This window comes from Solenopsis invicta, chromosome 4 (assembly GCF_016802725.1).
Source record: "Solenopsis invicta isolate M01_SB chromosome 4, UNIL_Sinv_3.0, whole genome shotgun sequence".
NCBI classification, from domain to species: Eukaryota; Metazoa; Arthropoda; class Insecta; order Hymenoptera; family Formicidae; genus Solenopsis; species Solenopsis invicta.
The window spans coordinates 24341556-24357668 of record NC_052667.1 but is presented as its reverse complement, the minus strand read 5'-3'; the positions used below and the strand labels follow the sequence as shown (position 1 = coordinate 24357668).

The following is a 16113-nucleotide window of genomic DNA, read 5'->3' as shown; positions in this document are numbered from 1 at the left end:
GTACAAAAGATACAATAAAATAAATTAAAATTTAAGAAACAAAATATACAATTATACAAAATTACAGCAACGGACCCAATTTTCGCTTAAACAGAGTATAATAACATTATATACAAAATCTCATTCTCAATAAAATACGAGGAAGAAGAATTCAATTCTAATACAAAAATATTATTCGTCATAGAGTTGCGAATTGTCACGTTATCTTTAACCGACACGCATTCCTATCACAGATCATTCTATTATTACGCCATGAGATCCTCAGTGTCGACATGATGCGCAGAATGTTAAGTGAAGGTAGGTACCTAATCCCTTCACAGAGCACCAAAGGGATCGAGTTGGACAGCATTGCCCTGTGGCTGAGCTGCTGCAGCAGGTTGAGGCTGAGGCTGCTGCTGTTGCTGCAAATTAGAGCCAGCCATCATGGGATTCGCGCCAGGCATGGCCATCATAGGCGCGGCTGCTCCCGTAACCATCATACCGCCACCGGCGGTGGAAGCACCTGGGATAGTACACATCATCGGCCTCATACCCTGCATACCCTGCATACCCTGCATACCCTGCATGCCCATCGGCATACCTTGCATACCCTACAGACACCAGAGAGCGAGAGAAATGAGACGTATATACAAAAGGAAGCGTGTGCTTGCAAAATTTAATGTCTTCCTTAACGTCAAAATAATAGTGAAATTAGAGCCGTAACTAGACAGAGGCACAGACCCAGGGCCCAGGACAAAGAGGGGCTTTGAAATAAAGAGGATAAAAAAAGCTGTCAAATATATTTTCAAATTTTAAATTTCGCTGCCGTGCTCTTAAAATTAAAACTTCGGTACTAATAAAACATTAAATTGTAATACTGTAACTGCGCTTGATATTTTACAGGTTTTTCACGACTTTGGATTAATTAAATCATGTTCGAACATCAATAAATTGCTCTCCAAATATTTTTGCATTCTTTTCGTTTCTGCGACTTCGTGTAAAATTTTAACAAATTAAAATTAATTAAGAATTATTTAAAATCGACTATCATCGGACAAAAATAATTATCCAATCTTTCTATAATTTCAATTAAATACATAATATAATATTATTAATTTTATCGCAATTATGATAATGTAATCTATGGATTTGCTAAAATAAAAGCCAGAAGGGCAATTCATATCATTATTTTCATTATATATACATTAATACACATGAATAATATTGTACATTTCTTGTGTACACAAAAGTTATTCATAAACAATTTAAACAATTACTAAATTGTATTTGTTTTACTATTTTCCTTCTTAAAAAAATTAAGGGGTCTAGAAATAAATTGCCTAGAGTGCACAAAAAGCTAGTTACGACCCTTGATAAGATTAATTGGTCATTAGTTCATTACTTATACTTATATGTTGTTTAAATTTAAATTTAATACAATTGAAATTTAAGGGCTGAAAAGAAGAAAAATTATTTAATACAATTTATATATTAAAATACACTCAGACCTTATTCTACCTTATGGAATACTCTAGAAGCAATAACAACTGCATTAATTTTGATAGTCACATATATCGCCAAAAGTATGTATTCTATAAGATAAAATACTATAAATTCTTTTTATATATTTTACACTAAACCAGCCCTTTTCTTAATCCCTTCTCGTTGTATATTTGCGACGTTTTTCTCGTAGAAAAAAATACATTTTAATCTATTCTAATATATGTTACACTTATACATTGGTGTAATAATATTCACACATAAGCGCGTTTTATGTAAACTTAAAACTTATCTACTTTGTCTACATTACAAATTAACACTTCAAGCAAATTACAGCCAAGTACGCAGAGAAATAAGTCTGAAAAATCAGTCTATAAAAATATAAATAACTGCGATAAAATATTGTCTATAACATTCTCGGAACGTGCGCTAAAAGTCGATGCATAAGCACATAATGCGAAGAAATGGAACGAGGTGTCGAGTCGGATTGTCATCTCCCAACGATTCGCTGCTTCGTGACACAGAGACACCGTTTGCGATTTGTACAATGATTATCATTATTCACAGAGTGAGTTAGTGACAATTCGTGTTATCACACGCTATTCTTGTACAGAGATTCATGATTCGGTAAAATGAGATGAGTTTGAGACGCTTTATGTTAAACAACTCATTCATTGCGTGTAAAACAAAGACGCTCGTGATCATATAGAGACTTACCATCATTGCAGGCTGCGAGGGAAAACCTATAGTCGTGGTGGTCGTAGGTAGCAGTTGCGTCATTCCTTGACCCTGCAACACAGCCGATAACATGCCATATGCTATGCATGCAAAAAACACTCACCTAAACGGTGCTAATTGACGGAGAAAATTGTCGTTACGGTATTACGAAGAGATAGAGCGGAAGAGTCCCACGGCGGACGGAATGGCTTAACGGTAAACTTACGTTTCAACATGTTTAGCTGAAGGTACGAGAATGCTTAGCAGATCGTTAACAAGCTAAAATAAGTCACTAGTCCGCGTAGGTTCCTACGACGTGATAAAATTCAAACAATATCGTAAGAAACAGTCAATAATAGGCGATTCTAAATGTGAGAATAATTAAAAGTTCTATCAAAACAATAAAGGAACAGTTGCTCTTTGAATATAATGCGTCAAAAACAGTATACGTATGTGTACATGTGTGTGATTTTGTGTACAATCAGAAGAAACATGCTGAAAATACTTTACAGCAACGATACTGGAAAGAAAAGGCTCTCACCATGGGCCGATATCCAGCACCAGTAGTTGCTGCCATTGGTTGCGGTGACCAACCGCCAGCTGGACCGCCCGTTTTCGCAGCATTCTTCGGTGAGTTCCACTGCATTCCTCTGCAAAAGAAGAGTACGCGTCAATTCGTTGTCACGTTGCAAAGTGCAGTTTCGATCTTAATGTTATCGTTAAAATTATTTATAAATCTATCGTTATCATCACAAGTATTTTATTGTAGAAAGATTTACATAACTGAACTCTCATTATCGCTCATAAATAAAAACGTGATAACGCTTACTTGACTTGCTGTTGCGCGCTCTTATTAATGGACAAATTTTGCGCGAGGCTAGCTAGACTGCTATCCAAATCTCCGGTCAGGACCTTGCCAGTATTGGCTGCACCGACCGGTTGTCCCGCAGCTGAAATAATTAAATTCAATTCAAAATACACGTAGATGTGCCGACACCACAGTTTCAAAACTCCTAAGCAATGTCTACGTCAAGCAAAGATCCGAATATGAAATAAAGATTTAAAACAAATTGTGAAATGTACATTTTATAAATTTACAGAATTAAGCGTAACTGCCAAGCAACATATTTTCTGATAAAAAAAATAATTCTGAAGAGATTTAATCTCAAAGAATCTCAAATCGCCATCTTAAAATCTCTATAATAGCGTGCATAAATTTTCTAAACAGAGATAATACAAAATTATCTATATTATACAGTTAGTCACGAACATGCAGATTGTTGTAAGCAAATTGAATTGCAAATTATGCACGAAAAAAGTAACGATCGAAGGTTATCGCGTTCTACTTAAGCAAAGTGATGTAATCATCTATCTTTCTCCAGTGATTTTTACAATATGTAGAATATTATATATAATATGGGCTTATCTAATCGTGAAAATGCTAAAGTTAATCAGAATTATCTAATATCCTCACATACCAAAGTAATAAATACTTAATGCACTTTGCTGATAATAGGCAATACACATAAATCAAAAAAGCAATTCTTGAACAATACAAAAGTCCAAAAGACATCTCGAAGATGTAGAGTGTCTTTTAAAAAAATTATATGTTTCCTAAATATAGGATGGACTTTTATGTTGTTTAAGATGCGATACCGCGACGCAACAGGGCCAAAAGAGAAAAAAAAGAAAAATAAACTTGAACTCGAAGTTGGAAAACAGCGAGTGCGAATCTCATGCGAACGGCGTGGATTAATTTAGGCATTCCCGTCACCTGACATCGGCTGCTTTGCCGGCGAACCGTACCCCACGGGAACTTGGGTAGGGATACCATAGCCGACGATCGGCACGCCGGCCATCATGGGTTGCCCGGTCACGGGGTCGTTCATACCAAACATACCGACGCCCGCCGCCGCTGTCGGCGGCATTTGCAGCGGCTGTTGTTGAGCGGCCATCGCAGCCTGCTGCTGTTGGCCCATGGGAGCCGGCCGCGATGGAGACCCACCCAGTGCCATGCGAATACTATCGTTAAGATCGTCGAAGGCGCTCTTGCCGGCGGAAGAGGCTGGGACCGCTGCCGCCGTTGGTGCCGTCGCCACCGCTGGCCTACCATGTGACGCTCCACCGCCGTGGATCGGAGACATTGCACGCGGTGCGGCACCGTTCGCGGCAGCAACGGCGGTCGCGGGTGGCGGTGGTCTAGGTGGCGGCGTAGCTGTGGACGATCCTTGCCGACGGCGGGAGGCACCGCCGACGCCACCACCTCGGCCGCCGCAGCATCCCCGTCGCCGCCGATCGCGGTAGCGGCGGCGGACCCATCACCCCCGAAGAGATCCGCTTGACCGGCACTGAAAAGGTCTCCCGCTGACACCGTCCCCGTTTGCGCCGCCTGCACCGATTCGCCGCCAACAACACCGCCGGCATTCTGATCGAAGAGCCCGAAGGCACTCGCATTCATCGCCTGTTGACCGCCAGTGGTACCGAGGGACGGGAAATCGGACATGAAGGGATTAGGTACGGACGCGGCCGTTCCTGGGGCGCCAGCTTGCGCAGAAAGTGATCAAGGTGCATAAGTTAGCTTCCTCCTTGCAAGTCCGTTCAAAGTAATAATGTAAAATGTCTCGCAATTGTTATACCGTCATCCGTTAATACGTTAGTTAAAAAGAAACATTCGAATGCAATGTAGCGCTCGGTTGCATTCTTTTATAATGTCGCACGTCAACGTTGCACTCAAATAATGTATCGAATTATCAGCGTTTACGCTTAAAATAGCATAATATCAAAAGAAAAAATGCAAGACTAGATTAAATTCACTATCATGACAAAAAATATTTTTGTAGCTATAAACGCTGCTTCACTCGGTACATCATCTTTGCCCATAGCGTTAAACGGCACGTGATTGCTCAGGCACACTAAAAATCTAAAGAGTATAAGATGTATGATGCGAAAGTATCATAAAAATGACCGCAAAAGTTCTACGACAGAAAAAGGAAGAGATGTACAAGAGTAAAGACGACGAAAAAGGAAAACAAAAGTATGCACGAAATTTCACAATCGTATGAATGCGCTCGTATAATGTAATCCCTATCTTATGTCTCTACTTCGCTAGTGGAAGCACTTACTAGATTGTTGATCTTGATTTCCGAATACGGAGGAAAAACTATTATCTGTAACAAAGTTATTATTTGCTGGTGACGCAGTTGGCGCGAAACCTAAAAGAAAAAAAAGAAAACGGAAAATGAAAAGAAAACTGAAAAAAAAAATAAAAGGGGGAGAAAAATATCATAAACAAGCGCGGTGACGAAAAAAGCAGCGATGATCACTGAGACTAAATATTGACTTTAAATGCCTTGTGCTCACCAGTACCGTTGGTCATCCACATGTTGTTCTGCATCTGAGCGGCGGGCTGCGCGGTCACCGCCGGTTGCGCTCCGAACATGTTCGCGAACGGATTGCCCTGCAGCTGTAGTAAATCATCCGATGCCTTTTGGGATTGCTGTAAAAAAATAATATCATTAGTATAAAATTAATATATAAGATGTTTGTGTAACTCCGTGTAAAAGCAACGGACGCAAATAATAACAGGTTGCAAATTCGAACTCACACAATCCGTATACAAGAACTTTTAAATTCGTAATCTTTAGCAGGAGTTACAAAGAAACTCTTTAAATTTGAATGACGTACAGAAACTGATAGTCCCATTACTACTACTACGAAACTAATATATTATATTTAATGAAGCTTTTTCCATATAACATGTTCTTACTTATACAGGCACCATTTGTCTTTAATACAGATTTTGTCCTTGAAATAAAGTCATACAATACTTGAATAGTCACCAATAAAATGTTGTACTATTCTTTTGGCACCTTTCAAGTGATTACGTAAGTAATGTTGGAGGGATAAATTTGCTTCTTACTATTTTCCAAAATTGTCCTCTGCTGTTCAAAACGTCAACGTTTTTCCTGGCCAACATAACTGTCCGACTTAAATACCATCGGGTCATTGTGAGCAGTTTTAAAGGTCAGATTAAAAAACGGATTTTCTCCTCTAATATCTCTTATAAGATATTCCGTTGGAAGAATGATGTAACATTGTGCTGATAGCTACTTAAGCATTGACCTCATTCCAAACAAGAATAAATTTTATATTAAAGACAAGAGCCAACCTCTTATTAATAAAATAAATAATATATTTCTCAAAGATTCACATTATTTTGTCTATTCTCTGAAACAATGATAATTATATATAAATGATTTCTAAAAAATTTGATAATCTTAAATTTTAAAAAGAGCAAAATATTATATTTTTATTTCAATATTATAGTAATCACAGTATGGCTGTTCTAATAATAATATATTAAAAAATTCTAATTCTTAATTTAAAGATATTTCCTATCCTGTATTTTTTATTCTTTCATAAAAATTATTATTAAATAATGTAAGAATATATTTTCCTTGATAAAACTATACAATTGTATTTCCTTAGCTAAGTAAATTATATGTTTAACGCTACATAATCTTATTTCAATATTTAACATTTTTAAAATAAAAATATTCTCCAAACAATAATGTTTTTTTTTCTTCTGTGAGCGATTGATTATCCTGCTTCAAATTGAATCGCATCACTTGTCAAATAAAAAATATAAACGTACCTGGTTTTCAGTTGATGTTGCACCAAATAAGTCCACGATCGGTTGATTAGCGTTATTGGTCGGCGAACTGAGGAAGGGATTCGTGCTAGTACCTGATGGCGATTGTACTTTTGCCTGCAATATACACATCAAAAATTAATATAATGTTTATAAGTACCACAATAAAATAATACCTGAATCTTAGATAAAGAATTAATATAATGAAATGACAATACAGCGTCACAATCATAAATTCTTCTACTGGCGTTTCTCATCTTAAATCGTAATTAGCAATACTTAGTAATCAGCAAGTACCTTGTATTGATTCATGGCGGCTTCCTCTTCCGCGAGAGCTTGCTGTCGTAACGCTTCATCAATATGGCCATTCCCGGTTTGCTCGAGTCGCGCATTGCTGGCTGCTGTTCCGAACGCGGTACTGGTGGAAGACAGGGCGGACACTCCCGACTTTACATTGGTTCTATTGCTGCTTTTGGGCGATGATAGGATGTTGTGGTGGTCAATGGATGGAGAAAAGGAGGACGGACAAGAAGAAATACGGAAGGTCCGTTTCAACGAGTTCATAAAATGTGGCGAGAGAGAGAGAAAGAGAGAAAGGAGCGTAAAGGAAAATTGATAATTGAAAACAAAGGAGAAGAGACAAACAAAAAAACAAAAAAACAAACGGTGTAGTACGTATAGATGTAATAATGCGTAGAAATGCATAGTGTGCATTATCACACGCACGCTCGCATGCATCCTTTCTCTTTTTCGCGGACGCATACAGATTCACACACTCGTTCTCTCTCTCTTCTTTTTCACACGCTCTCGATCTTCTTTCTTACTATATCTCCTAATGTACATATGCATTTACAGGTGTTCTACTATTTTGTAGTGAAACATAGCATCAAGCTTGTGTACTTAATTAAATTATATTGCACAGTATTGATTTAAAGACTGTTCATTTCTCAACAGCATATTATGGCGTTAAATTCGCTACAATAATAAGCGATTTTATACAAGTAAATATATGTGCATTAAAGTATTACTTAGTTTTTACTTAATATTCTTACTATTTCAAAATATTTCAACACCGTTTGTGTACTTTTATGCGTTAAACATTTATTACGACGAACAATAAACGCCACTTCGTATCCAACAAATTTCGCTATTATGAATCACATCAATTAATATTATTTATGATTAGATTTAAGTAATAAAATTAAATCGTCATATTGTTAATTACAACTGACGATTTATCATAGCATGCTCAATATTCACTATAATCAGTAGACTATAGGGAAATACGTCAATTATCTAAATATATTATCGTAAATTCATGCAGTGTACACGAGCGATAAATTGGAAACAGCGCAGTAGTTACAGATTTCCAGTGAGAAAAACACACACATATACATAAAAATTGAATACCAAATTTAGGAGCATAGCATTTGAATACCTAAAATAGGTCAGGATACAAACGTAAATCAAATATTCTATAACTAAATATTATATATCGAAGAAAAAAACCTCGTATCCAGAGGATACCATCTCGACAAATTTTAAAAGTTGGATAACTATTCAAAAAAAGAATATAACTCTTTCCAAAGATAGTGCTTAAGATTATTATCTTCCAAAACCTCTTGTAATATTTGCTTAAGAAAAGAAAAATTGACAATATTTAATATTTGTATAAATATAAAATGATAGATGAACAACTTATCGTATTCGAAATAAACAAACGCAATTCTGTGACATAATTCTTACATGTGCATGTGCGCGATAAACGTAATGTTTAAATACTCAGCTTAAAAAGCTTGTAAAGGTGTGTAGAAGAAACGTGTTTCTGATTATCGGATATGAAAGAACAATGAGACGAAAACGATGTGGACTCTGGGGAAGTATATAGAGAGGAAGAAGTATATCGATTTCAATAGCATTCAACATAGGACGTTTAAAATTATCCCTACATCGATTGTTATGTGAGACTTAAATGAGTCGAGTAAATGAAAAAAAAGTCGACATACCTTGCTGACTGCGTCGGTGTGTTGGCGGCGGAGCCCTTCTTTCCTTCCAAGGAAGCGAGATGTTGCTCCAAGGCATCCAATAAACTACTCGGTGCCTAAAAAACCAATTTATCCATTATTTATCGGATGTTATTAAAGTTTTTTTTTTCGTGAGTGCAAGGTAAAATTTAGTTGTGCATTTGGTCTAGAACAAATTTCTCTCCGCTAAAATGCATGCATTTATTTGGGAGAATTTGTCAGCTTTATCATATTTTTGTAAAAATGCGCAGCACGTGTTAAAAAAACATGATAAAGAGTCGGCTCACAAAATCTCCCAGAATAAATATCGCCAATTATCTATGCTGCTCTATGCTAGGCCACACTAACTCTACCTCGTTAAGATAATCAGAGATGTTATTACCTGTCAGTAATGTAAGAGGAAGAAACAAACGAAAATATTACTTTATCGGTTAAATATTAGTTTTTTTTTCGCTCATTGTTAATAGTTCCTCAAAATGGTAACCGATAGTTAAATATAGGCAATTGAGCAAATCCTTATTGTAGACAAATCATGGACAACACAGCGAGATAACGAAATAATGTATAATACTTTGAGCACACTTACCTTCGTCAGATCTGGTATGTCTCCTTTATCGATGCCAACATTCTGCAAAGAAAAAGATACGATCAATAATTATCCTTGACATCATTGACTTCACGCACAGATCATGTAACTTACTTCCGCGACTTTCAAAAATTCCCCGACCCTGTCCATGCGTATAAGGAACTTCTTGTAAAGATCTAAAGCGTCCCGACACTGTTTCTTGTTCATGTCGAAATATTTCTCTGAAAGGTTATGACCGCAATCATCCGATTAATTGATCCATTCTCATGGACGCCTTTGAATATGCGTATTGTAATGAGATAGGAAAAGGGAGTATTGAATGGCGTTACCTAACAGATTAATGATGCCATCATTATAGCAGGCGAATAACCGGATAAGATCTCGAAAGAGGAGCATGAAGGCCATGTTTATGACGCCATTCGTGAGGTCGTTAGCCGTGCAATCAAATTCCAGCAGTGCATCAAGTTGCGACTGCAACACCGGCAAAGTTTTCAGGAGTTTCTCGGCGTTCATTGTGCGTAGAGTGCCGTCCTCCTTCCTACAATGTCAGATTACGAAACGAGAATTAATTCCCTCATTAAATACAGCGAAATAAAATTTCGTCAGGTCTAAAAAAAAATGGCTCTCAACACGTACCCCCTTTTCACTTTGCAAAAGTCGAACGCTACCGTCCTATAGGAGAGAGCCTTCTCGTTGAGATACTTGGCGTAACGCCTGATAAAGGGCGACATGTCATATCCTGATGTGCGGAAAATAAAAACGACAATTACTCACTTTTGTCGGTAATAAATACCGTAGACACAACAAAAGCATTTAATAGGCATCGCCACGCAACAATGCGTAAAAGTGAAATTAGAAAGTCGGCAGTGCGCGCCGGTACGATTGCATTAGTTTCATAAAGTTACACAAGCATGCATGTCAGAGCCGACTGGAAATTATAATTTTGTCACAAACATCTTGTAAGCCTGATCGTACGTTTTAATTGTTTGCACCGTGTAATTGTCAATACACAACAATCGGTACGTATACACATTAACAGTTAGATCCGTAACGTATACATTTATTTCCTTTATTATTACAAAGTTAAAGAGAAAGAATTGAACACATATACAGAACTACTACAGAAAGCAAGGTTAATTAGTACCATTTAATGGTAAACGTAAAACGAGAAGGACGTTGTTAGAACTCACCCACGCGTATTCCTGCTTCATGCCCAAAGAGATAGAAAGTTAGTCCAGGTTAGTAAATCGTACACATAAATGCCATGATACATGAAAAAGAGAAAGATTCGCATTTTCCATATGGATGATAGCTACACAACTCGAGGAAGTTAGTGGTACGGAAACTTTTTTAAAAGATTCGCGATTAAAAACAAAGATCTTGCACCGTTTAAACAATGTATAATAATTATTTAAGTAATTAATTTAGTTAATTTCGATGTAACAGTCGATCGATATTACGCTTAACAAACTCCAATCGGTGAATAAAATTAAGTCTCCTGTAAACAAGTTCTCTCGACGTGGAACCGAGGTATCCGCGATCGGCTATTCAAATTACAGTGTGTTGCAATTTTCCGTGCGGCGCGTGCATATCAAATCAACCCACTCAACTATCGACACACGAGTCTTCCGATGATCAAACATCGGTGTACGATTTTTATGAGCGAAAGTGCGGAAAGCTGTGCACAAATCGTGCCGCGATGAATTCACATGGTTTTAATACATTAATCTTCTCAAATTACAAATTTTTTAATTTTGTTACAAGATTAGTTTTTTTTCAATAGGATATTCTATAACTGATGGAAAATGGATTCTCATTCATTGCAAAGCTTAAAGAATAATTATCTTTTGTAAAGAATAATCATTAAAATATTTTTCAAGCAATTGTCTATATTCATTTGTAACCCGGCAAACGAAAAGAAATTCAAATGAATTGAAAATTACAATTCATTCTAATTTATCCGAGTTTACGCTTTATAACTCCAAAGTGTTTTTGTATTTAAATTGACTCAAATGAATCGAAATACAAAATGTGCTATTCATCATGAATTCAGATGGATTCATGTTCCCGTTATATTCTTTTTAGATTCACATGAATGCAAAAAATCTGAAACACGAATTCGAAAATGTCGAAATAAATGCATTTTTACCCATTTCAATTAATTTTCGTGTCCTAAAAACTTTATTCTATTTTAAAAAGATAATTATCCTTTTTTTGAATTAAATTTAAGGACGCCAAATAACGTAACATTAGTCGATTCAAATTTCGAAAGGGATAATGCTCGGCGTCCCACAATTCTAAGGCGCGTTGTGGTATCTCAAAGAGAATGCAAAGCCCCGGTCGATACGATCATTTGCAAAATAATTACCTTGTACACCGCTCTTGTCAAGGAAATTGTTGAGCTGAAACGAACTATTGCTGGACGCGAGATACTGCGTGAACCTCTGTAAATAGAAAAGTCATTTCAGAAGGATGTGCAGCGGGCGTCTCGCGGGTGAGACGGGTGCTCGAGATGTAATTACCTCGTTGCCATAGCACATCATGTGATGCACGGTGATCAGGGCCTTAAAGACTACCGTCCAGTTTGTGTTCTGTGAGCGTTCTATCAGGAGATTAGCAAGCTGCGGTATGGAGACGTTCGGCTCATTGGTGCAATGAATTAAATCTGAAACGAGAGAAGAGAGTCAATTCGCTTTTGTCGAGTCCAAGTCCATCTTGAAAATAATTTTCTAAAGCTAAGTCGATCGCCGTGCGTTCTCGACGTTGAGAGGAAACGACGAACGGCGGGGACGGTGCGAGACTTCAATGTGGTGCGAACCACAATGAGAGGCACTGACCTCCACCTTATAAGATTACAACGTAATTTACATACGTATGATTCACAACCATCACCGGCGACAACGCTATCGTCGTGAGAATCTCTCGCCAAACGCGTCGTTTCCACTCGCCTCGGATTTCAAGTCACGGTAGAAATATATCTTCTCAATCCGTTATTCATACATGTACTGTATATAACTTTTACGGAAACGTTCAGCAATTATATACGTGAAAGTGCGAGGTAAAAGCGAATCAATCTGGAATCGCCAGTGCAATGAAACAACGGGACTGCCTAGCGTAACCCATTAAGTGTAATTAAGTCATTAGCTAGAATCATCGACTGCTTTTTTATCTCGATTCGATGATTTTTCAGCTTAATACGAACGAAAAAGTATACCATTGCAAAAGTAAAAGACTCGAAGCAGCAGGATGCAACCTGTGTTGAAGTGGACCGACCGATTTCATTCAGTGACTCAAAAATGAAAGAGGGAAAATCCGATTGAGCGGTGTGAAATGATTTCAATTGTTCTAGCGATCTTAATTGTTCTAGATCACAAGATATCAAGATGGTTACACGCAAACAGTTTTTCCAAGGTATTCACGCATGATAATTTTCGCACGGAATTTCCGTGCTGCAATTTTCAGCACTCGAATGAATCAGATATTTAAAAATGATTCAAAGGAGTCGTATGATTCAACATTCACATAATTCTCGTCGTCATTCTTTTACTTCGCACTGTATCTGCGTATGCGTAGCAAACCCAGCGACTTAATAATCACGACCCACAATCTGTATTTTTAATTATGACCGCAGCTGAACGCAGCAATCAATCTCAAAAGCAAATGACGGTCTTGATGCGAATTACAATAATCGACAGAAGAATTAAATATCTCTTGTCCATAGTACAATTCCATTAAATTGTCACGCACAGGCGTGTGACCTAACATTGATAAACCATGATAACCCACAGAAAATTTAAAAATAAGAAATCGAAGAAAAACAATGTGTTTTGTATGCACATATTCGAATTAATGTGTAACGTGATAAGTTCTTTTTTAATTTACAGTTGAAGGATATTTACAAATACCAGATATTTGCAGGTATTTATAAATACCTACAAAAACCAAACAATTCCATTTTTCTTTAAATCTGGATTATGATGTCAAATCTTTCTTTATCAGTAGCGTTACATCGTTTAAACAATTCTTTTTCAAAAAAAATAAATAAATAAGAAATATAAATTATATAAAATTTCCGCAAAAATCAAACTAGTTCTGAAGTTTTTTCATTATTTTTGAAATAAATCCTCATAAAATGGTAATTGATATTATATTAAAACCTAAAACTTTCTTCTTATACCTGTTATATATCCGAAAAAAATTGCCATATTTATATAAAGTAAAATATATAACGATGTGTTTTTATTAAGAGCAATTGGAAAACTTTTGTAAATAAAAAATAAAAAAAAAATTATTGCTTTGTATTTTTTAAACTATTTTTCTTCTTCTTTTACCATTATTATTGTTATAAAGAAAATAAATGTAAAATATCATAGGAAATAAGTAATTAATATAAAATTCCCGCATGAACTAAACAGAGAGTTTAAGTCCAGATGTTTTTTTTTATTTTTCTTCTTTTGATTGATTCTCAAAATATTATTAAATAAAGCAACTTTGTCTCTATTATATGTTCGAAGAAAAACTATCATATTTATACAATGAATGATTTCAAGATGAGTTTTTATTCCCTGAAAATTTTTGAAACTTTTTGGACTTGTTTGGTTATCGTAGAAAATCAAATCCTTCAGTTATATTTACAACAGGTAAAATGAGACAGTCTCCTTATTAAATCTGTCTATCCTAAAATACGAGTCGCCTAGGAACAGTTGAAAATTCGATATTCTACGCTACCTTCGTCGTACTTGTGCCTAAAAATGGGAATAACCGAAGCTATTGATCACGGTAAGTCGACGAAGACTCTGACCTGCTGCACATACCAAACTCGAAGCTCGCGTAAATGTATTGTGAACCTGCCATGAAGCAAACGCGACGATAAAGTCAATCGCGACGACGACGACGACGAGGACAACGACGACGAGGACAACGACGACGAAGACAACGACGACGATGACAACGATGACGATGACAACGACGACGAAATGAACGACGGCACACAATCGCGACATCCATCAATCGCGATTGATTAACGAAAGTAGCGGTCCACGTCAGGAGGATGGTGATACCGCGTAACAAGGTCAACAATCACGTTACCGTGATTGTTCCAAACGTGATGACATTCAGTGTCATTGCTGATACAATGGTTTATGCTCACCGGTTGCATAAAAAAACATTCTTGTTGTAAAAAATACCTTTATTTTTGAAATGTTGCAACGAGATTAGTGTTAAACAAGCATAACTTGCTTAAAAGAAGAATTTTGTATTGTTTCATCAAGAAAAATATTAGATATTCTTATCATTCAATAATTTTCACAAGTTGAGAAAAAATCGGCTAGAAAAATTATTGATAATTCAGTAATCGATTTTTATATTTGAGATCGTCTGTCATCAACCAATCGGAGAACTGTATTAGCATCTTAAGTCTTATAAATAAGAATCAAGTATGAATATTTCACCAGCCAATATTCACATTATTCAATAATAACTATTCAATAATAATTTTTATGAGTTGAGAGAAAAAAGTATCAAATAGAAAAGTAACGATATTTTCAGAAATACTCAGAAAGTTTGCATCTTTTCTCACAATTTTTCATTTATGTTAATTATGAAATATCCTAAGATTTTTCGATCTATAATTTCTAATAAAATGTTATAAAGTCTAAAAAAGATAAAAATATTTTTTTAGAAATTATGGAATAAAAAAACTCAGAATATTTCGTATGTATAAAAAATTCTAAAAGAAAAATATAGACTTTCTGAATATTTCTAAGTATTTCAAAAAAATGGTCCACAATTCGTATAAAAATGAGAAACATTTTTACCAGGATAAGCAAGATTGTTATTGTTTCATAAATAAACAATATAATTTGTATATAATAATATATAAATTTTTTCTATATGATTGTTAAATGGAATATATTAGTTCCAATTTGCTACCGTTTTCCCTGTATTTGCACGGTTCGTATATTAAAACGTATATCAAGATGCAGAGCGCATCGTTTTGTTTTTTTAAGCTTCGCTTGATCGAGCAGAAATTATCAGATAATTCGGAGGCGTTTTTCTTTTAAAGAAAAATCTATGTTGAATCAGACAAGAGCCGATTAGAAACAATGCGATAGAAATGTGCTGCATGAAATGTAAATAGAACATATTAAGCTAACATGTAAAGAATCTGTAAATATCCAATACAAATGTTCAATAACAAATAAACATTTCTATAACATTTTAGTACAAATTCTTAACAACTGCCACAGCTATGTAGAGACTACAACCATGTCTGTTCGCAGTACAGTTTACTGTACGGTATCGTAACTTGCATCGTACTTGTCCATAATTTGCTGAGCATCTTCGTCTACGCTGAGGGAGAGGCGGACACATTTATTTGACCGACGCGAAAAAGACGGGGAGTTAAGCAACGTTTCGCCACGGATAGTTTCCCACGCCTTTAATGCATCTCTCGCTCGAGCGACCGATGATCCCGCAATATCGAAGTCACGACGAGAGGGCTTGAAATGAAAGTGCAACGCGAGAGCGAGCGTACGAAGGGGCACCGGATAAACGCGAATAAAGCAGTGAATCAGCACCAAGTATTGAACCCCGGCCACATTCTGCGAACTGCAACATTTCCATATGGTTATCGTCGCGCGGCGATGACGTTATCG

General features: G+C 36.3%; 1 protein-coding gene across 1 annotated transcript in view; it reads right to left on the bottom strand.

The window, feature by feature from the left end:
- LOC105194874 (phosphatidylinositol-binding clathrin assembly protein unc-11) overlaps positions 1-16113 on the bottom strand; it is a 42612-nt gene that overhangs the window by 7022 nt on the left and 19477 nt on the right. The window contains 18 exon segments of the mRNA XM_026136676.2: positions 306-590; positions 2197-2268; positions 2738-2846; positions 3026-3146; positions 3971-4423; positions 4426-4740; positions 5319-5408; positions 5557-5692; positions 6851-6964; positions 7145-7316; positions 8854-8948; positions 9458-9499; positions 9572-9678; positions 9787-9995; positions 10094-10196; positions 10648-10662; positions 11826-11901; positions 11980-12122. Coding sequence (XP_025992461.2) covers positions 315-590; positions 2197-2268; positions 2738-2846; positions 3026-3146; positions 3971-4423; positions 4426-4740; positions 5319-5408; positions 5557-5692; positions 6851-6964; positions 7145-7316; positions 8854-8948; positions 9458-9499; positions 9572-9678; positions 9787-9995; positions 10094-10196; positions 10648-10662; positions 11826-11901; positions 11980-12122 — 2648 coding nt within the window. The 3' untranslated portion in view covers positions 306-314.